This window comes from Nipponia nippon, unplaced genomic scaffold (assembly GCF_047370975.1).
Source record: "Nipponia nippon isolate SJK-2023a ecotype South Korea unplaced genomic scaffold, ASM4737097v1 scaffold_8, whole genome shotgun sequence".
Lineage (NCBI taxonomy): Eukaryota > Metazoa > Chordata > Aves > Pelecaniformes > Threskiornithidae > Nipponia > Nipponia nippon.
The window spans coordinates 23,057,268-23,079,933 of record NW_028262402.1 but is presented as its reverse complement, the minus strand read 5'-3'; the positions used below and the strand labels follow the sequence as shown (position 1 = coordinate 23,079,933).

At 38.8% G+C, this 22,666-nt stretch overlaps 1 protein-coding gene and 1 pseudogene across 2 annotated transcripts in view; one reads left to right on the top strand and one right to left on the bottom strand.

Moving 5' to 3' along the window:
• TMEM38B (transmembrane protein 38B) overlaps positions 1-22,666 on the bottom strand; it is a 31,065-nt gene that overhangs the window by 3,582 nt on the left and 4,817 nt on the right. The window contains exons 2-8 of one of the 2 annotated variants that reach the window (XR_015701084.1): positions 20,761-20,917; positions 17,500-17,684; positions 16,349-16,436; positions 14,158-14,275; positions 8,963-12,536; positions 4,845-5,272; positions 3,077-3,266 (exon numbers count right to left, since the gene is read on the bottom strand). Coding sequence is in view for 1 of the 2 variants with exons in the window: in XM_087742492.1 (XP_087598618.1) it covers positions 12,327-12,536; positions 14,158-14,275; positions 16,349-16,436; positions 17,500-17,684; positions 20,761-20,917 (758 nt within the window). In the remaining variant the exon portion in view is untranslated. Of the gene's footprint in view, positions 1-3,076; positions 3,267-4,844; positions 5,273-8,242; positions 12,537-14,157; positions 14,276-16,348; positions 16,437-17,499; positions 17,685-20,760; positions 20,918-22,666 lie in introns of those variants that run through there. The other variant, XM_087742492.1, reaches the window with a different exon arrangement.
• LOC148050502 (U1 spliceosomal RNA) lies at positions 4,401-4,574 on the top strand (annotated as a pseudogene).

Below are 22,666 nucleotides of genomic sequence, written 5' to 3'. Positions count from 1 at the left end.
CAGCAGATGTCTCTCAGGCTGTGCAGAAGCGCAGCCTGAAAGCACATGTGATAAGACCGTAAGGAAACTGAACAGCTACAAACCTTGTTAAAATTCCAGGATATGACATACGGAAATTTTAATGAACATGCTTCAGCAGCACAACTGCCGCATATAAAAAGTATTAGGGCAAAGCCTAGTTCAGTGCATCTCATGCTCTACGCTAGATCTTGAATACCTCTCACTGTTTGGCATAAGGGTTCTCTTGCTCCATGAATAGCCACCACCACTTGTTTGCAACATCCTCCATGATTGCTTGTGGCCAGACAAGTTAAAAAGCTAAATTGGGCTCTCTGCTTCTGTTTTCTGGTCTGACAGGATACCTTAATGTTGCTCGGAGTACATTGCTTTATCAGTACTACTGCCCATAGGCCAGACAAGGCTGGAAATGCCTGGACTCATACATGTATTTTCAGAGCCATGGGAACACTCTAGGAAGACCCCAGGTGGTGGCAGAAAACACAATAATAAGGCAGAACAGATGGGAATCTACAAACAATCCAGGCAGTGGCTTTTTTTCTAATATATTTTCAAATATGAAAGTTAAAAGACATCATCAAGGCTGTGTGTGCAGAGAGCACAGTGAGCTCACAAGGAGAAACACTCTGCTCAGACAAGGAACCAAATTGCAGACTCTTCCTCCCCTTGAGGCATCAGGATACTGGGACTACTGGAATCACAGAGACAAAAATGGAGTTTACCTCCCTAAATGAAGAGAGCAGCTTAGTGGTGTATTCCACCAGCTCAAGCTCAGCCTCTCCCCTACACAGGTCTTACACAGTTCAGAGAGCATGTGTACCACCTCTCGTGCTTCTCAGCAAAGTCCATACCTTGGCAATCATAACTTCATCTTCTGAGGGGTGGGAATGAATGCTCGACTGTGGAGGTGAGCACTGGAAGACAAGTATTTGTCACTGCAGGTGGAGTATTACTCCATGTACAACGCTCCCCACATTCTGGTCCATGCTGTCCTAATTAAGGACTACAAGTGTATCTGTGCTAATGTAATGCCTTCCTTGCTGGGTCATAGACTTACTTGGTCTCTGTCATCAGAGTCTTAGCCCTGACACACAAAACCTATACACTCTACACACTGATCTTCAGGTTCACATCTGTCTTGGTTGACATCAAGATGACTCCTTCCTTCTTAAATCAAACATGTTGTGTGTTTACAGGCTCATGGCTTTACTTTCATGTTCCTCTTGTACCTTTCTCCCGTATTTTGCAGGATGACACTTGCATGCCACCCAACAACGTTCTACGTTGTTAGAGCTCCTAAGATTGAACGTCTCACAGGCAAAGTAATTTAATTCTTTCTAAAAATAATTACGATATTGTTACTTTGTAATGTGAATGTCAAAGGAGATAAGGAAAATAACCATGGGAAGGTGGAAAGAACAGTTTAATTTAGCAGGCAATTAAAAATCTACCAGTCAGAGCGTGGACAAAGGGTTGCCATGGCTTAACAAGCTACAGCTCATCAGTTGAAACACATTTAACTAGGCAAGCTGCAAATACAAAACAGAACAGGTTAGTTTAATCTATTTTTGGTTAAAGACTATCTTAGATGATGACAGTGAGTGGAAAGAGACGGTAAAATGAGAGGTTTTATGTGTTAATGGAAGTAGCATGGCTTTATTACCAGCAGAGAAAATATTAAGAATGCCCATTCCATAGAAAGAGGAAAACTTTCTAAAGGACACTTAGGCATCCAGCATTGGTCCATGCCAGTGGGAACTGTGGATGTCATTTCCCACTGTGCTCCTTCCCTCTCCAAATCCCTATGAGTAGCAAGATGTTCACAATAAAGTGGAGCCAGGAATTGCTACAGCAAGGCCTATTCTCCAGCTGGATCTTCAGCACATCCATATGGGCTTGTAAATACATGTTGGAAAAGCCCTAAATAGAGTGCTTACAAGACAGAATGCAACCACTCAAAGAAGATTTCATGGCTGAGGAAATAAAGGCTTTAAAATGTGCACAAAGATGCATGTATAGAAGAGACTGTAAAGGCTCCAGAGAACTGTCCTTCCACTTTCCCAAATTATTTCTAAAAGCAGAGGGACATGCAAACCCAGAACCCAGCACCTCTTCTCACCTGACTGTGAGCCAAGGACACACAGTCCCTCAGGCAATATGCTCAGTGCTGGATCTCCAGGCCAAGATTATCAAAGCTGCTTTGGAAATTTGCACACCCAAGAGGAATAAAACATTAAATTCAGCATCTTTCCAAGCATCCTCTGTTAAGTGTTCAGGCTAGATATATCTAGAGCCTTCAATGCACTGCCAATGCTTAATCACACAGAGCTGGAAACAGGATCTGCATTTTTTGATCTTGTTAGTTATAACATATCTTAAATGTTTTTGGGGCACATGGGGACAATATTTTTGCTATGGAAATGCCATCACAGTTGTTGGTGGTCATACCAAAGGAAATTTTGACTCAAGCTTTCTCATGGTTTATCTGTAATTCCTTTGGCAAAGAGCTTTGGGAATAATAGCAAAACTGTTCACGTCAACCTCTCCAGACAATTCAACGACAGCATTCAGGCTATTTCACAGGTTACACTGGAGGTGCCTGACCCACCCATTTCATGCAGAACAGTCCTGCATTTATTGGCTGTATGAAAGAGCATACTTTTGTATGAAAATGAGCACACTAAGCAGTAAAACTTCTGCACGCCCACTAACCAGTCATAATAATATGAGGCAAAATAACACCAGGCAAGTAAAGGAGAGGTTTGTAGCACTCTTCATAGTTCAGATTCGGTAAACATAACAAGATAAATATAACAAGAGGTAAGGTATTCTAATTAGATCCAAGAGAGCCATGGAGGGTGACCCATGGCTTTTCACTGTTCATATCTAGGTTGACCTTCACATTCAACTAGTGCTAAACATAGCTCCCAGCCCTGACTTCATAGGAAGACGGTTCCCAAATTTTATAGCTGTTCATATGACACAAGTCACAGTCGTGACAACCATCAGGTGATACCTTTGAGTGGGGCACCACAGGCCAAAGAATAAGAAAACTCACCTTCCTCTGCTGCAGATGTTCCTTCTGGTTGCTGAGGCTTCACTACCGAGGTGAAACTTAGCACTGCATCCATGCCAGTTTCAACACTTTCCCCATTTTGCTTCGTCTTTCAAGAGTGTTTATGTTTCCATAACACCAACCACAAGGCAGGTAAACAAATGCTTTTCCCACTTGCTTGAGATGCTCTGTTCTTATAAAATGAGAAGTAGAATGGCATGAGTTCGTACAAGTTTAAAAAATCAATACCCTCTCACTATTAATAGCAGTATGTGATAGGCTTAAACAGGTACCTTTAGCATCAACTTAACATTGGAAGGGAAAAGGGACAGGACTGCTGTAAATAAGACTAAACCATTCTTTTTTTTTTTTTTTTTTCAGCCTGAAGCTTTTTGAGGCCCTCCAACATGAAAACAATGCTTATTTTAATGTGGCTTAGATCAGAAAATAACAAAAGCTCTTTTGTGACCAGAGTATTGAAATAAAACTCTTATCTGCAACCTAAACAATCAAGTCAAGTCATCAGTAATATTACCAGATGATCACAACCTGAAAAGGTAAGAATTTTTCTCCCCACTACCCAAGATTTCAAAATACTGTATTATCACAGAAAATTTCCAGCTGCAGTATCATGATTCTTTCAAAAACATACTTGGCTTGAAAAAAAAAAAAAAAGATGGATGCATTTTATACACAGAGCAGATTATTTGCTGGAAATTTTCATTAACCTCAAAGTCTGCTTTCTGAATGAGATGACAGCTTCAAAGAAAATTTTCTGTCAATGCCTAAGCAAATGGATAGAATGCAACTGAGGAAATTACTTTTTCCCAAAAACTATTCATTTTGTTTAAGGTTTTTACCATTTTCCCATGATGAATTAAACATGAGTTTTCCATAAATAATAATACTTCTAACTAAAATAATGGGGAAAATAATTTTCACCAAAAAAATGTCTTATTTTTAAAGAAAAGTAGTTTTATTGGCTTTCTTTGCTACCTGGAGTTAAAACAATTTCCACCAATATAGTTTTCCTGCAAAAATATGTTTTCTTTCAGTCAAACCCATTTTCAGCTGCAAAAAAAATCCCTCAACAAAATAACCGTGCTCAGCACTAATAGTAATAATTCATGTGTCTAAAATACTCTTTTGCCTGGGCTCCTGAAAGCATTCTACAAATAGCAGAATGAACTGCACAGGGGTGAAAGAATGACTTCTATTTTATAAGAGAGGAAACACTAACAAAGCAAAGGCCACTTTCAGAAGCAAATATAAACATTACTACTGCAATACAGGATCAGCCCAATGCTCTCTCTAGCCTAGTAGCCTTTTGTTTGCCTGGTAGGGGAGACACCATGGTCATGGAAGGTGGGTTTTCTAGGGTGAAGCCAATCCTTTGCACTCCAGATGTGCTGATCCCTGTAATTTCCCAGATGCTGATCCCTGTAATTTTCCAGGAACCTCAGCTGCATAATTTTTGGTAGGAGGGGACTGTCTGCCCCTTTCCCTGGCTAACAGTGTCTGCCAAGAGTACATGCCAAGAGTACCTGCCTAGAGAAAATCTGAGAATAGGTCGGGCATGTACTATATAATGTACCCATAATACTCTTCCACCGTCTGACAAAACACTATGAGGCCTGCCTGAGTCAGAACTGGTATCTAATTGCTTTCCATTTCTAGCATTTCTACCTGAGGCAATGAGTTCCACAGCTTAATTATATATTGTGCAACTTAAGTAGTAGCTTTTTTTTTGTTTTCACTTAGCGTCCATTACCTGCCAGTTTCACTTGAAGTGGCTGTATTATGCCAAAATCATTCCATGTGCATCAGGTTCAATTTTGATTTTTACAGACCTTTGTGATAGCCAGTGTTCTCTTCTCTTTTCTCTAGCAGTCTTGATTTACTGAGTCAGTCACTCTCTGTGCCGAAGACAACCCATAATTTTTGTAAGTTTTCTTGCTCTGTCCTTTCACCATAAATAAGATATAGTAGCTGCACCAGTCTGATGCCCCTGGAGGAGCAATAAGAAGCTCCATATTGCCAACACTAGAGGTGGTCAAATTCTGTATTGCCTGACATGACTGCTTTATTGCATACCAAGAAGCAAGGATGCATTTTACTAGGAGTATCTTGGTTCAGTGCCCTCATTTTCTTTTGTGACATTAATGAACATAATCCCACTCTTCTCCATATCATTTCAGCCTGGGTAAAAAAAAAAAAAAAATCAGCACTGTTTAAAGATATCAGAAGCACTTAATAACTTCAAATGCCTGATTGCAGTCTTGCAGTTCATGCTGCAAACATATCCCCAGGGGTCTTACCCAGCTTGACCTTCTTAATCATTGCTTTTCCTTACAGCATTGATGCTCTAATTTCATAGACTTCCATATAGACCAGCTACAGACTCAGAAACACAGCATGTCACCTCTTAGGTCAGCAACAGCAAGGCTGTACTTGGGTTAGAACCATATTCTTAGTTCATTTCTGACAGCAGTCTGGGTTTCCTCCTCTTGCTATAGTAATAGCACACTGTATAGCATTTCCAGGAGTTACTCCACTTTGTCCTGACTCCTTGTGTGCTTGCTTCACCTTGGTCTGAAGCTCATTAACCTTGTGCTGCATTCAGTTTGCATTTGAGGACAAAAACACATACATAGGAATGCACGATTTGGAAACCTGTTTCCTGTGTCCGTATACAGTGACTTCTCTCAATAGCAACGCATAGGTTTGTTTTCTGAAATTTCTCCCCTTTTCTTAAGTATTGCCTTTTAGCACTAAATTTTTGTTGGGTTTTGGTAAACTTTTTAGCATTTGGCATCTGCATCTTCTTATTTAATAGATATTAGCACTGAAACTTTTTTGTAATAGTCTTTGTGTTTCAGCTTCTTCTAAACTCAATTATGATCCAGGTCCTGCCAAACTTACATAAAGCTTCAGTCTGAAATAAGGAGATTTAGGTAAGGGTAAGGGAATGAAAAAACCATCAACACATTTGATTTCTAAGGAACTATTCTTTTAGCAAGACAGTTCTAAACCAAAGCCAGCTACAGACATCTGGATTACACTTGGGAGAGATGGATTCAGAATAATCCAGCCTGATCTTGAACTTTTTAATCCAGAAGGTCCAGTATAAAAATAAAGCATACGTGTACTAGTTACAGGAGAGGATACCCAAATTATCAGAATGTAAATCTTCGGAACAATGCAACATTGCTTCAAAACTCAGATTCAAGTTTGGCGATAAGGTCACCAGCTCTCCTTTTCATATTATCAGATTCTGAAGCCTAAATTGATTTAAAAAATCCACAAATCCTACAGAGGAGGCTGTTGTAAAAGGCTGATCCTTCTTTGTGACATGCTGGTTCTCAGTGCTGCTGGTGGAGTCTGCTATGAGCTAAACCTATCACATGAGCCACCTCTCCTTGTTTTCAGCTGTTATACCAAATTAAAGGGGCCTAAAAATATATTGGATAATTGGATTGAAGCCAGAGAACGTGCCCCAACTAAAACAAAGGCAGCTGCTCAGAAAGATTGGTCTCTCTCCCATGATCCATTCTTTCCCTTGACTCAACTTGAAAATATCAAGTAAAGCGCTAAGCCTCTCTCCTGCAGTTTTAAGCTTTCCTGAGCTAGAAAGCAAACACCAAAGAAAAATGGCCTCCTTTGCAGGACAACAGCTCACTTTGGGAGAGTCAGAACCAAGCTTTGGTGCATGATGGGTGACTGGCAAGTAAAGATAGCAAAGTTTTCATACAAACAATGTTTGAACTACAGAAGTGACTCTTGTGAGAGAGAAGATGCCACAGAACTGTACTCTCTTTAATACAAAACTCATTTCTTCACCTTGGATTTTTCTGACATTCTGCTATGGCAATAGAAGAACCATATAAATTCATGTCTTCAACTTGCTCAGCATAATCTTCTTGTTAAGTGCCTTAAAGGTATACTCAAATTCCACTGGCGGCAGACACTCAAAAAATATTCCCATGTAATTCCTTAAACATCCCAGGACCATAAATGGATATAGTTTTCAGAAAACAGAATGTGTACCGAAAAGCTTTGGATCAAAAAATCTTTCAGTGATTTTATTCCAAATTTGGCCCAAAAAAGCCCAACCAAAAAAAAAAAAAAAATCCACAAGACTATCTAATCCAGCCTTGGTATTCAACTGTTTGATAGTGGTCGTCTTTTAAGGGAAGGAAAAAATCTGACCAAACTAAAGGTGACTCTGATTGAAGTGCCTACTACAAGGAAAAATTTGTATATAATTTACCATGGAAAAGTATGCCAGAAAGCTTGATAACCTTTCAGCCAAAGACAACAAAGTAGATGCATGTTTCTTGCTTTTAGGGTCCTTTCATAAGAACTACATGCCACCAGCTCTATCAGCTTCCAGGGCTGTCTCAACCACCTTGACAGTATGCTTCAGCAACTTTGAAGAAACTTTTTTTCATAGAATCAAAGAATCATAGAATGCTTTGGGTTGGAAGGGACCTTTAAAGGTCACCTAGTCCAACCCCCCTGCAATAGGCAGGGACATCTTCAACTAGATCAGGCTGCTCAGGGCCCCGTCTGACCTGACCTTGAATGTTTCCAGGAATGGGGCATCTACCACCTCTCTGGGCAACCTGTTCCAGTGCTTCACCACCCTCACTGTAAAAAAATTCTTCCTTATATCTAGTCTGAATCTACCCCCTTTTCATTTAAAACCATTACCCCTTGTCCTATTGCTACGGGCCCTACTAAAAAGTTTGTCCTCATCTTTCGTGTAAGCCCCCTTTTAGTACTGAAAGGCTAAGATCTCCCTGCAGCCTTCTCTTCTCCAGGCTGAACAACCCCAACTCTCTCAGCCTGTCCTCATAGAAGAGGTGTTCCAACCCTCTAATCATTTTTGTGGCCCTCCTCTGGACCCGCTCCAACAGGTCCCTGTCTCTCCTGTGCTGAGGACCCAGAGCTGGACGCAGCACTCCAGGTGGGGTCTCACCAGAGCAGAGTAGAGGGGCAAAATCACCTCCTTCAGCCTGCTGGTCACACTTCTTTTGATGCAGCCCAGGATATGGTTGGCTTTCTGGGCTGTGAGCGCACGTTGTCAGCTCATGCCCAGCTTTTCATCCACCAGTACCGACAAGTCCTTCTCCGCAGAGCTGCTCTCAATCCCTTCACCCTGCAGCCTGTGTTAATACTGGGGGTTGCCCTGACCCAGGTGCAGGACTTTGCATGTGGCCTTGTTGAAACTCATGAGGTTCACAGGGGCCCACTTCTCAAGCTTGTCCAGGTCCCTCTGGATGGCATCCCATCCCTCAGGCATGTCAACTCCACCACTCAGCTTGGTATCGTCTGCAAACTTGCTGAGGGTGCACTCAATCCAACTGTCAGTGTCATTGATGAAGATATTAAACAGCACCGGTCCCAATGTGCAATATGGACCCCTGAGGGACACCACTTGTCACTGATCTCCATCCAGACAACCTATTCTGTTCCTCCTCTATTAGCGACCTATTATGCTTCCCCTTCACAGAAGTTGTTGGACATACACATGCACTAGTTTATCAAACTTTGTTGCAGCAGTTTTTATTTGGTATGATTTTGATCATCATATTCTACTTCTTGACTGTAGGTAAAACCCACTTGCAGATCAGTGTGCAACAGGCTATTCTTGCCTGAGAATATAGATGTATTTCTGCAACAGTGTTCCTATTGCTGTCTGTTCCTTGCTGGACATTTTCACACATTTCACTAAAGGCATTTGACTGCGTAATGGGGCAGTTTTATCTGAACAAATGCAAATTACCATTTACAACACATTTTGGATTCTCATCTTAGTGTCAAATACTGCTTTTCTGTTGCTACTCTTTGTAAGACTTCATTTAGAACTTAGAAATAAGGATTCACCTTATAAATTAAGAGTATGCGTTCTGAGTAAAGCTTGCATTCACTGTCTGGATTGTTGGAAGATGTTAGATTTCAGCATGGCCCTTATGTTGAGCAAATTCAGATTCCTACAGAAGACAGATGTTTGGAATTCTTGAAAAACTGTCTTGCCTAATAATACACTGAAGAACCAAGTTGGAAATGAAGGCACTGTCTGTGTGATATCCTCCTATCTCCACTTCTTGCCAATAAAATGAAATGGAGAAAATACAGAAGAGGAAAGCAAAATGCATTTATCATCTAAAGCAACTTTGGTTCTGTTCATGAATCACATCTTAAGGTATTTCTTTTTACAGAAATTGGGCATACTTAATAGAAATGAAGACCCAGAACACCGATTGGATTAATCAGGAATAGGCCCTTCCACCCCAAGAATTGAGCTGATAAAACAACCTCAAGCCTTAATTTATATTAGCACAAGAGCACTACATCTAATTTTACCAGGCTAATGATAAAATTAGATACCACCAACTAGTTCTCGTATGCAGTTCTGCTGAATCTGCCATGCTTTACCAGAACAGAACAGTTATAAGGAATTCTTACCAATCACACATACATACAATTTTAGCAGAGATACAGAACTATCAGCATGAAAGCTAGAATTAGTTGTTTATTTAAGGCATCCTTGACAGACAGTATTAAAGTCTCCTACAGAATTCAGGTTAAACTCTGTGCAACTGGTTATCTTTTTTGTATTATAAAAAAATAGTTCTCAGAATACTTGCATGTAACTATTCAGTATGGAGTTCTTTTGAGCACCCATCCTCTCAGCCTGTGAGATCTTTAAACATCAAGGTTTGTTTTCATGGTGCTTACAACAGGATTTCTTTCAGCATAACTTATGTTCTGTCTCACAACAATATACATCTCTAGTCTGATGTGTATTTCTCCTAAGGTGTTCAGTCAAGAAAAACTTTTTTTTTAATATTGTCATCTTTAAGTCCAAAATGAATACAAAACCATATATTTTCCTTCAAATTGTAAACTTGTTGAAGAATTAGTCTAAGCATATTTTCACATTTATTTGGGCTAAGAGTAACCAGTTATCAGCCAGTACTTCACAGTTGTGCAATGTAGTTCCATACCACAATCCAATTCTGTATGGTTCTTGTGATCTAGTATACACAATTACACCTTTTCAAAAAAACATCCAGAATTTTTAAAAACTGTGGACGTACAACTTTTGCTGGTGTTGCTGAATAACTAGTTGATCATTAACTAGTTAGTTGGCAGCTTCAAGTTTATCCATACATCCATGATACCAAGCTACAAAAAACCGAGACACCCTGCAAGTGAATACTCCAAGCATTCAGTACACCAAGTTTCAGCGTAAAGTATCAGGAATATGATTGCTATTTTGTCTAAAGGGTTGGGAGGTTGGGTTTTTTTTTTTTTCCTTCTTCTCTGTTGAAGAAAATACTTATTTTAGTGTTCAAGGTACAGCACATTTGCTATAAAGTTGGATTCCAAACTGAGAAGTTCAATGGTTTTAGTCACTACCACGGAAATGTGACTAGACAGGCACAAGAAATTTCTTGGGTACTTTTTGCGTTTTCTTTTCTCTAAGCACAGCACTGGTGACAGTTTTTCTAAATTTAGATATGTACCTGGAACTGGAACTTTGTCTCTTCAAATCAGATCTCCTTCCACATTCTCCTTGGCATCCCTGCACATAGATTAACCTACCTCCTCTTGCTGAAGAATACTCTTCAAAGCAGTCCTCCCTGAAGATAAATAACTAATTCTGTAAAAACAGTTCAATTTATTCTAAAAGCTGGCACACCAATGAAAGATTCCTCTGAAAAGATTCTATTCTTATGAAATATAACATAACTAAAATGTCAAAGTTCTCAGTTCTGAAGTGTATGCCACTTAGAACTGCTCCACATCATGTGCAAAAAGATGCAATGGGCGGGAAGCATCAGATTTCAGCAAACACTAACAAATGGTTCCTGTGCTTCTGATATTATAGAATCATAGAATCACAGAATCATAGAATCATTTACGTTGGAAAGGACCTTTAAGATCATTGAGTCCAACCGTAAACCTAACACTGCTAAGTCCACCACTAAACCACTTCCCTAAGCACCACATCTATGCTTCTTTTAAATACCTCCAGGGACGGGGACTCAGCCACTTCCCTGGGCAGCCTGCTCCAATGCCTGACCACCCTTTCGGTGAAGAAGTTTTTCCTAATACCCAACCTAAACCTCCCCTGGTGCAACTTGAGGCCGTTTCCTCTTGTCCTCTCACTTGTTACTTGGGAGAAGAGACCGACCCCCACCTCGCTACAGCCTCCTTTCAGGTAGTTGTAGAGAGCAATAAGGTCTCCCCTCAGCCTCCACCAGGTTTCTTCCCCAGTAGCACCAGAGGTAATTGCTACAGACTAGTGCTGGTATTTATTAACAGCAGCCATAATAGGGCTGAACTCATGAGAAACAAGATAAATGTACTGTCCAGTAGTCTTTTTTAAAAGGAAGTTTGGCTTTGAAAAGAAAAAAATGTGTATGCTTGGATAAAAGTGCAGGTGGAGATGTCTAGTCCCAGTCAAAATGAAAGATAACTACAAAACACATGTAAATTACCTGTGTAACATGAAAAACAGCTATATATCAAATGCTTGCAAATAAAGTGTCACAGTAAGCCAATAACAAAAACACTGAAATGTTTCTACTTGCTAACTACAAAGATTTTTAAAAGTTCCAGATAATTCACTCTTATTTTAAAAAATAGAAAAATATGAAAAATATTTACTTAAGTAAACGAAGAAAATCTAGACCAGTGCAACATGAATTACAACAGTAATTCAGTTATTTTTCTAGTTAAAGGCATTAGTTTGTACATTTTCATGGTTTTACAGTGCAATGTGATTAAGCCTTACTCAGATGATGACTTTCTTATTTGGGACATTCTGCTGTGAACACTTGGCAGTGCAAATCCATGCTACCCAAATAAAACATAAGAATTGGCGGGGGGCGGGAGGGCAGAGGTGAAACAAGTGATATATCAGAGAAAATAACAAAGCTGATTGTCACATTTTGAAACTATCTTTGTAGCATGTAAGCATTTAAAATTATCATAAATACAAAATTTAGTAAACTTATAACCACTATAAAAATTTGTAGTTTTTAACTTACAAATCCAACATGTGCATTTAGACATCTGAACAGCAGCTTACAAAACACATTCTGAAGGCAAACACCAACACAGTAGTATACAGCCCTGTTCTCTCCTCACATGCATTTCTTTAGACAAATTTCTCAGCCAGCCTAATCTGAAATACAAACATCTTCAAAGGTTATGGCCATCAAGGATTTTAAGCCACTTATTCTGTTTTCTTTGCCTGTCTTTTCTTAACACCATCACGGTGCTGTTCAGAAGAAGACCGGTCACAGACTGAAGAGCCATTGGAAGATGCGGCACCTTCACCCTTCACTTTGGATGGTGTCTTTTGCAAGCCAAAGAACATATGGCCTAATGCCGCCTCAATGGGAGCAAATGGAGAAGTTGCAGATCTTGTCAACATCATTGTTACCTACGAAGAACAAGGATCAAGTTACAATAAAAGCTTTAATGACTTCACAGCGACTGAAAACAAGTTCAAAGCTGAATGGATGTATAGCATTTCTAATTTTCTACACGAGCACGACGCCATTCCACCAAGAACAGAAATATGTTCATTTTAGCTTGAATTGATCCAAGAATGCTTTTCTTTCCAACCTACACTCTTCACACAGCTATATACAAACAAGGTGCACAAAAAAAAACTTCATGTAAGTTTACTAAAATCACCCTAAGACTAAACCACATTTAATGTCATACAACTAAGGCGAAGAACAACTGTTATTGTGTAAGTTTTGTACCTTGTTCAAACTGAAAAAATGTAAGCAGAGTGGCTACTTCCATTTAAATTGAAAGAATGCAATGTGTAAGCACCTTAACATATATGCACAGCCAGACTTTAGTTAGAACTCCAGACAGCCATAGTCATTCCATAAAGTTGAGAGATTTAGGTGGAAATTCCTTAGAATAACTTGGAATCAGGATAGAAAAAACTTTTTTGTAGATCCAAGTACTGGACAAGTTTATATTGTAATGGTTTTCTGCAGTTTTCAGAGACATAAAAGGTTTCTAAAACAAGGCACTACCACAGGACTACGCCAGACCCACAACTGTTGCTTTATTAGTTAAGTGGATGCTCAAGTTCCTGATTGTCAGTATGACCATCAGTTTAAGAGCTTATTCATTTCAGTGCAGCCTGACAGCCAGCTTCTGAAGACAGCTGTAATTTCTCACTTCCAGAATAACATTCCTTTCCTTCTCCATTCCCAGCATACCCAGTTGAACAATGCCTTTATCGGTTTAGGTGGAAAATCACAAGCATCACCTTGAAGTCTTGGCTCCATAAAGCAACTTCTCTAGAACTAAACTTGTCAGCTACTTCACAGAAAGGAGACGGGCAACCACCACTTTAAGACAGTCTCTAGTCTGTTCAACAGCAGCTCTGAAGTTCTTAAAATCGCCAGACTTCTGCTAACACAGAGACTACGCTTTCTTATTAGCTAATAATCCTGAAGACAGGCATCATCCCGGAAATGAACAAAAGTGGAGGGATTAAAGGATTCAGTAGAGAAGTACTATCTATTTTATTACAAAAGTAGTTACAGCTGCTTCAAAGTGGTTTTGATACACTTTGTCTTCCCACCTAAACACTTATGTTGCGAACACTTTAAGCTAGATGAGAACCTAGCTGGCTTGTTTTGCAAACCCACAGATGGCTGCAGAGGCACAAGGAAAGCATTAAGCAGCTAGCAAAAGGCAGAGAGCAGGAGAGTTTCCTTCTACAAGCATAAGCTTTGTTTGAGATTATGGACATACAAGCCTGGCATATCAACTGTTGGGTGCCAAAATTCCTGATTCTTTCCTTTTTTTTCCCCCATACACTGAACAGTATCAGTAACAGAATAGGTCTTCTGTTCTGCTCACGTATAGAAGACTAAACACAGGTTTAAGACTTCAGTAGGAGCTGGCCTTCCCATCCAGAAGAACGCATTCTAACTTGTGGTAGAGTGTTTGAGGGCATATTTTTTGCTCTGAAATAATGAAATAAAATATTTTCTGTCATTCAGTTATTTGCAACAGTTTCACATTCTTACCTTGGAGATGACAAGAAAGACAGTGTATAAAAACATGAGGTTGTGTCTTGCTATTGGCAAGTACTGGCTGTGTTGCAGGGTGAAAAGAACTGCTCCTATCAAAGTTACCTTCACAGGGCTGGAAATCAAACAAACAATGTTAATTTCTCTTCTCTACTCTACAGTGAAAGCTGCTATGGCCTGGAAAGCAATAAATGTTCTTCGTGTGCAAAAGAATTATTTCTGAATAGAACTAATGAAAACTTGTCGTAGCTGTGACAAGGTCCAAAACCTAGCTACAATCAAACTAAGACTTTCACTTTATATACTATTACTATGCTTTCTGACCATACTATGGACAAGCATCAAGTTCAGCACTACTTTACACACCCAGCAAACTCATATTTGACAAATCCTCCTCAAATCAATGCCTCTATTCAGACTCTATAAGTCAGCTTGCTCCCCTTCTTCCTCTCTCAATATATCTTACTGAAGAGTTAAATCACAAAGCTTGCTTTACGCGGACTAGACTTAAAAATAGGTTCCTCTCCTATACTCCAGGTGTTAATTACTCCACGGAGTTGCTTAAGGTGTTGAAGAACAACATAGTCCAAGTCTCAGTCCACTATGACACTCCGGCAGTTCTAGGGTCATAGTCAGCTTATACTTGACTTTAATCAGGCCTGTGTTACCAGGTTTTGCCAATATAGCTGTGTTGACTTGAGACATGCAAAGATTTACATCTTCTAGCTGTCTTCATTGTGTTGGTCAGTCCCTTGCTAGGTACACAGTCAGAAAACAAGAGAACTTCCGTCAGTTGTCTGAAGAGAGAGCACTAATATACTGGCAGAAAAATTCTGTGCATTTCTTAATCTGCACCTACATGTGACATGTACAGGTGACATTCCTGTTATCACAGAGCATCTAGTGTAGACACATTCTTCACTGTCTTTTCAGTAACTCAGAGATTTACCGCATCAATTGCCTGCTCAGGAAGTCCAAAAAACAACTGTGTATATACAGGCATCTCATCCATTTGAAGTCTGTTTTATCCATTTAACTTTGTAACTTACTTCTATTTAATATTCTTAATCTTTATATATTAAACAAAATTTTAAAAATCCTTTTTGAGTTACTTTGAGCCACATCCACCATGGAGAAGGAGAATATATGCAAGCGCTGCCACAGTCAGTAAGCATTGCTCTAGTGCTGCACCTGTAAGTACAGTGTTATTTGGGTTTACAGTGCTATTATTGACAGTGACCTCTTCCTTCTGGAAGTTTTCTTTGAAGACTGCCACTTAGGCACCGACAGAGGGAGAGAAATTCTAAATACCTGGAGTTTCAGAAAAGCCAACAACTAACATAAGCCATAAAAAGTTGAAATATTGCCAAAGGAAAGGCTACAAATTTCTCTTCTGTTATTCTGTTGCTAAGAGTGGCTGCAGAAAAGCAAGATAACTTTAAAAAAAATACATTATTTCTAAAGACCTGCAAGTAACATGGGAAAGATCAAACGAATTTTAGGAAATTACCACAGTGAGCTTATCTTGACTTACAATAATAGCTTGTGGCTTTCTAGCCTGTCTCAATTCTCATTTTACTGTACAGACTAAACCAGGAGCTATGTAACATTCCCATTCTTCGCTTCTGCAAGAGAAGTAACATTTTGTATCTTGCAGCACATTAGATTTTTGCTATATTGAATAACCAATTTGCGCTTTCTCAAATAATTGATATCTATGGAGGAAAACAGTATTGGCAGAGAAAGTAAGAGTGACAACACTCAAAGGAAGCCATCTTAGTGATGCTCAGAACATGCACCAAAAATGCAGGCTTCACTTGTATATTTCTGGTACCACTGTCCTTTCATTTTTGGATAGAAGACCATATCCCTGTAAGACAAATTGAGTCAATACTGCTTTCCAGCAACTTCCTACTGACTCAGTACTGCTTTCTGCCGAATAATTTTTGTTGACTCGTCTTCCCATTTGGTGTTCTTGTGCTGTGAACCTAAAATGATTAAAATATCTGCTAAAATTGCTGAAGATCATCAACCAATCTTTCACAAGATACATACCAAAACATTGAGTACAAACATGTCCTAGTGCTTTTTTTTTTTTTTTTTAAATCTGAACCACTAGAAGTGACTGTCAACACAAGGAGTTAGCAAAACAACAGTTAACATATTGCAGTCTTTTTTAAAAACTTACTAGGACATCTTCAGTAGTTCATTGGTTTCAGGTTTCCACACTCCTCTCACCAGCTGCTCAAAGTTGGAAATTAGGCCACCACCAGCTCCTGAAATTGCAGAGATTTAGAATAAGCCTCCACTGACTGCTACCACTACTCCGCAACCTATTATTGCTCCCAGCAAAACTCGTTACACCAGGTGCCAAACGTGGCACTCAAAGCTCAGACTTAAAGAGACTAATCCAGTCTTTTACATGTGCATGATCTGAGTGACCGACATGAAACCTCAGACGTTTAGCTACTTAGCAAGAACCTCGGGTTTACCTTTGTGTGATAGCATCTGAGCTGATGCACTCAAGACTGCAAACAAATTGCCAAAGTAAATCGCCAGAGAGGCTTATATCATTCCATTCTTCATGTCATCAAGTACAGAGAGTGTCTCTATAAACTAGGAGGACCCTCTGCAAGAAAAGTGGATATGTATTTTTACAGTAAAAGAATACAAGACATAAGGAGGTGTTAAGACACTCTGGCCAGTGAGACTGATTTGTATTATAACCTGGGAAAAGAATATGTTAGATCATAACATTAACACATGTTGCTTCCCAAAGCAGAACAGAATCAAGGAAATAGAAACAAGAGCTGCACTACTACTTCCTGAGGCAGTTCTAACATTGTGACTACAAATACAGCTCCTAGGAAGGTAGCTTCCAGAGTCGTACTCCAAACAGCAGGCAGGCAAAAAGGCTCATTCCTGTGTTTAAAATCAGCTAATGATTACAACCCAAAAAGCTAAGAAAACAAGTTCTCTTCTTCAGCCACATTCAAGGAAAACACCTCTGAGGAAATACTCCATTGGGAAGTTTAGGAATAGCACTGAAGCCACATGGGAGATCTATTTCTTTATTGCCATCAACTGCCCATCCTACAAGTCCTCACAAGACCTTCTGAAGGGATAAGATGAACTTCCCTCAAAGTCATTCAATGTCACTCTTAATCCAGGCAGGAAAAATGCTGCACAGGCTTTTCCCTTGAGGGGATAACAGACTGTATTACGACTATCATATCCAGCACAGCAAGGAATGGTGCTACAGTTATGCTGAAGGGCTAGCCATTTAAATACCACTCCAAAACATCACAATCCATCAGAACAAGATGTTATGCATGTTACCTCTGGCCCAGCCCACAGCTACCATGACGAGCCAGGCATCTTTGAAGCGACTGTCTGCATGTGCAATGCCAGCTGTTATCTTCCAAGTCCTAGTCACTTCTTTCATTCCTGCAACCAGAAGCCGAAGAGGCAGAAAGGCAAAGCACCGGTAGAATATGTCTTGTGGGCAGTAAAACACAAGATACCTGAAAATCATAAGAAAAAACATTAGCAGCATTCAGAAGTTTTTGCTAAGGAATTCACTTTCTAATAAACTTTAAAAGTATTTTTGGAATATGACTAGCAATGCATGATATACAACTAATAACTCACTGTCTTGTGTGGTAGACATATTGAAACAAATCTGAAATGCTTTTGAGCATGCTTGACCTCTTGCATCAAAACTCATCAAACATTATTTGAAATTGTTCTTACTACCTCATTGTCCCAAAGAAGAATCCGTTAAATGACATGAGAAACAGCTTTAAATTTTAGCAACTGTTCTAGAGCTTACATCTCATGTTTTTATAATTCAAATTATTAAATTAGTGTCTAACTGACTTTGTGTGGTTTGGTTTTTTTATGGGTTATTTTTTGTTTGGTTGGGGTTTTTGGGGGTTTGTTTTTTTTTTTTTGTAGGATTACAACAGGGTGGTAAGTTACATGCTGACATCATGCTTTCATACTGATAGGTATGTGGAATTACATAACTTCAGCACGAATGCCTCCACTTGTTAGTGTCGTGCCAGATGAAATGCACAGCTATTTTCAAACACATTCCACATCTTAGTAACCACCAATTCTAGCTTTTCCAGCTTGCGAATTACAAGCACATTTCTTTTTTCAAAGCATTGAAAGCACAGCACTCAAAATTTAATACCTTTTACCAACTTGCTTTTAAAACAAAGTAAAGATGGCTAACAATGAAATTCTACACTGACACTAAATTTTAAAAGATTAGATTATGTAGTGTTTTATTGTATCTCTTCAATCATAAACAAAATTCAGTGCTTACAGAGACATTCAAGGTCTCAAAAAAAAAATCAAGATTAATCAACATTAAGTATCTAGATTATTTCAGTACAGGAATAAGAGAGTAACAATTAAGTAAAAGCAGAGAAAGCCTTTAAAAGATAGGAAGGGTACTTTTTAATTTTCTAAAAAAAAAAAAAAAAAAAAAAGATACTTGCCTGTTGGTTTAAGCTTCTGAGCTCAATCCTGCCTACCAAGAATTTCTAAGGCTATATCCTTCTCCTGTTTACTCAGGCTGCAATGCAGAGATGCACCTCTCATATCTAGTTTACTTCATTAGAACTGCTAGCAGACACCACAACTAGGAAGAGTCATGCTTCATGGTTAGAGATTAAAAATCAGGACAGCACTAGGGGGTTGGTTTTGGTTTTTTTTTTTTCGGAAAAAAATGCTTATCCTTTACAGCAGAATGCCAGGAAGCTTCCCCCCAAGAAAGCCAAAGTTTAGTTGAAGTCCTGTCCTTGTTATGTATTTTCTTTTTCAGCAATGGATATCGTACCTTGCCACTGCAAACTTCTGAAGCTTCTTCTCTTCAAGAGCTCCCACAATGGAGCATGCAATAGTCTATTTCTCACATACAAGAAAGTTATTGGAATTTACATTACTACCTACCTACTGCTTTGGTGTTCAGTTTCAGCTTTACTTTTGCACTACTTATATTCTTCCTTTTTCTCCTACTGTAAAGTCAATTGCCTTTGTATGCAACCAAGCTTCAGTTGATATGAAGTCAAAGATGTATAGAGAGCATGTATTTTAATGGCTACTGCAAATAGCCATTTAAGCCATGTACTCAACAGACAATACTAACCAGAATTAATTTACAATTGCAGAATGTGGGTTTAGGACCGTGAAGCACAGGTAGCTGGATTCAACCTAGCACTGCAGTCCCACCACGGCATTTTTGCCTGCAATTTCTGCTAGCCACACTTGCTGACAGTAGATGTCACTGTCCTACAGACTATTTAAAAGCATTTCTCAAGCATAGCACAACCCCTTTTATAGCTTGGGGAATTTTCGTTTCACATGATTTGGGAACGAGAATTAAAGTCATTATACTCATGAAGAGCGAACTTTGTAAAACTAGAAGCTTAAAAGGTTTCATAACATTCATAGCTCCTCATTAAAACCTCATTTTATTTGTGCACAGCAAATCACGTTTGACCATGTTAAGTTCAACAGAAATCATGTTGTGCACGTGTACTCCTAACTCATGTCATTTGTTCAACAAGCAGTCATGTTGCCCCCATCAGACTAATATGAACCATAAGCAGATTCTATAAACTTTGTTAATACTGCACTATTTATTGCACATTATTCATTTCACCGATTTGCCTAAATGGAATCTGTCATCTTCCATTGGAACATGAAGACCAGAAGACTAACATATAGATATACACACACAGATAGAAACATTTACTTTTATTTTAATGAATTTGCAATTATAAAGCCTAAGGTGCTACAAGGAACAGATACTAAAGGATTTCAAGCAGGTAACCCTCTTCTAAGACAGGAATTGAGATTTTTAAATTCAAAAACCCACTGCTGCTCACAAAGTTTGTTAAGTTTGAGGATTTCTTCAAAGATCACTTTCTGGAACAAATGAACTCCACTGGAAGGCCACATTTATATGAAAATAACACCAGTGCTTTTTTTGAATTCCAAAACAGGCCAAATTGCTGCCTCATTCACATAGCTGACTTCCCATTCAGCTCTCTACTGTCTTCCACTAAAACACCCATCCATTTGGGAAAGGGCAAAATATAGAAAAATAATGATGTCAGGAAGCAGAAACTAGAGGAGAGGAAAGAAGATCTGTGTCTTAGATCCCCAGTTACAGAAAAGTTCAAAATTTTTACATCAGCCAGGTGCTGGCCTTCAAGAGCTACTGCTGAAAAACTAGGCTGCGTTTATGACTTACCTATATCCAGAAAAGCAGTAACTGAAGTACACTTTATTCCAAAATAATGTTTTCAGCTGTTTGACCAGGAATACTATAAAAATCTAAGGCAAGTCTAGTCTAGTGACTGAGCATTTTGTTATACAACAGCCTGTAAGAGTTGCTCTCTTACAAGCATTATAACAGCTATTTTGCTGTGGTGACTTTCTGGATGAAGAGACAGCATCCACACCAATAGCATTTTTAAGTTAAGCTTCTGATTTACCTGGAAGCTTGATGGTATAATATCAGTTTACCAACTATAGCTTCTTCAGAACCAATACTACCCATCTAACTCAATTGTGGCTGCTTACCAGACTGAAGATGCCAGTAGAATATTTGTGCCCTTTGCCAGAAATGCTACTGGAGGTTCTGCAAGCATCAATGAAGACAAAACTGAACCACCAAAGCAATAAAGCATAGCACTAAACCAGCAGGCAATGGGACTTCGGACTGACACTTCCACAGCTCCTGAAACAAAGGGAAAAGATGCATAAATAGAAATAAACATTTGAGAATGACATCATGTTTTAAAAGTCAGTATTTTCAAATCATTCAGTCCAACATTGTTCCTTTAGGTAATGAAAAATCCTGCAGTAATCTGTAGGCTTTCACAGGAGAAGTCTTCAGAAATACAAACTTCAGAGTACACCGACTTAAGCATATGCTATCTAAATAAAAGTGAAAGACTGACACTGTGTTCTCTGAACACCTTTTGTGGGTTGGTTTATTATAACTATTTGGCTACCAAGAAGAAAAAGCTTTCAGAGCATGACTGAGAGGTCTCATTGTTAATAATCTGGCATAGACATACAGCTGCTTTCAAATTTGTACTAAAAATACAAAAGTGGCTTTGCTGACCTAGACAGGATTGGTATTGGTAACTTTTGGGGGGTTATTCTACAAATTCCGTTTCTGCTTTTGAGTGTTCATGAATTCAAGGTCACTGTTTTCCTTTTTCCTCATAACACCCTGCTAACTGTGTTTCCCGACCAAAATGAAAGCAGTATCCAAAACAATTATTAAATAATTTCATCTGCAATCCTGAATAGAGAAAAAAGGCTACCTGAAGCTATAATAATAAATACAAGTTTCCCTTGTTATTAAAAGGTTCACAGTTTGGTTTATTTTATTATCTTTAAAAGGAATTATCCCTTTTAAATTGTAATTGAACAATGCCAAAAGAGTATTCAATATTAAAAAATTATACTGGAGGTAACGGGAAGCCTCAACCAGTTTCAGGGGGAAACAACACTTTATCAAAACTAGAAATATCCTCAAGTAGCTGTTTTGACTATATCATTCCACCTCGAAAGTCCAATGTTGCCAAAGCTTCCCCTTTACACAGGCACAGAGCTCTGTTTGCCTGAACTAGTTTCACTTTCCATAGTCCAAAGGCTGAAACTCACAAAAGCAGAGATGAAACCTAGTGTCTGCCCCAAAATGAAATTTGACCTATGTTCCCAATTCAGAAGAGAAGCTTTTGGCTTTTCAGGCATTTCTGTGGGAAAAGAAGCTTCTTACCCAAGATGAGAAGCTCAGATATATCAAAGAGAATACAGCACCCTCAATACAATTCACTTCATACAAGAGTATTAACCAGATTGTTCTAGTTTTAGTGCGGGCACAGCTACCACATATTGCAGCACTATCTAAATTCCTATGTAACAGCCAATTTATAAAAATGAGCACTCCTAAGTATTACAGAATATCTGAATATACAATAACATTCGGGTTTTTTAACTACTGCATAATTTCTTTTCCATACTGCAGTACCTGGTGCTCCAAGTCGGTTATGCTCAGCTTTGTTATTGCATATTAACACTTCTCCAAAGTAGCTATCAATTATGTTTGCGTGCATAAAATTAACAGGACAAAATTCTAAAGCCTGCTAGTGTTACTTAACAGCAAAAGTAAAAATATAAAGTGGGCCATTACATCCAGACCCCATATAACTGAATGTGGATCCGTTTTCACCAACATATTTGAAAAGGGTAAGACCCTTGCAAAATATTAATGGTTTGTATTTACTACACTGAGGTTTCCTCAATTTAAAAAAAAAGTATATAAAAATGCTGACAGCCATTGCATTCAGAAAAAAATGCAAAATTATATTAATTAGACACTCACTGGTCCAAAAGGACTACAGTAGCTTCCTTCTCACATGTAATTATTCTCTTGTTTGATGACACAGCCGCATTACGAGTATTGCTATATACC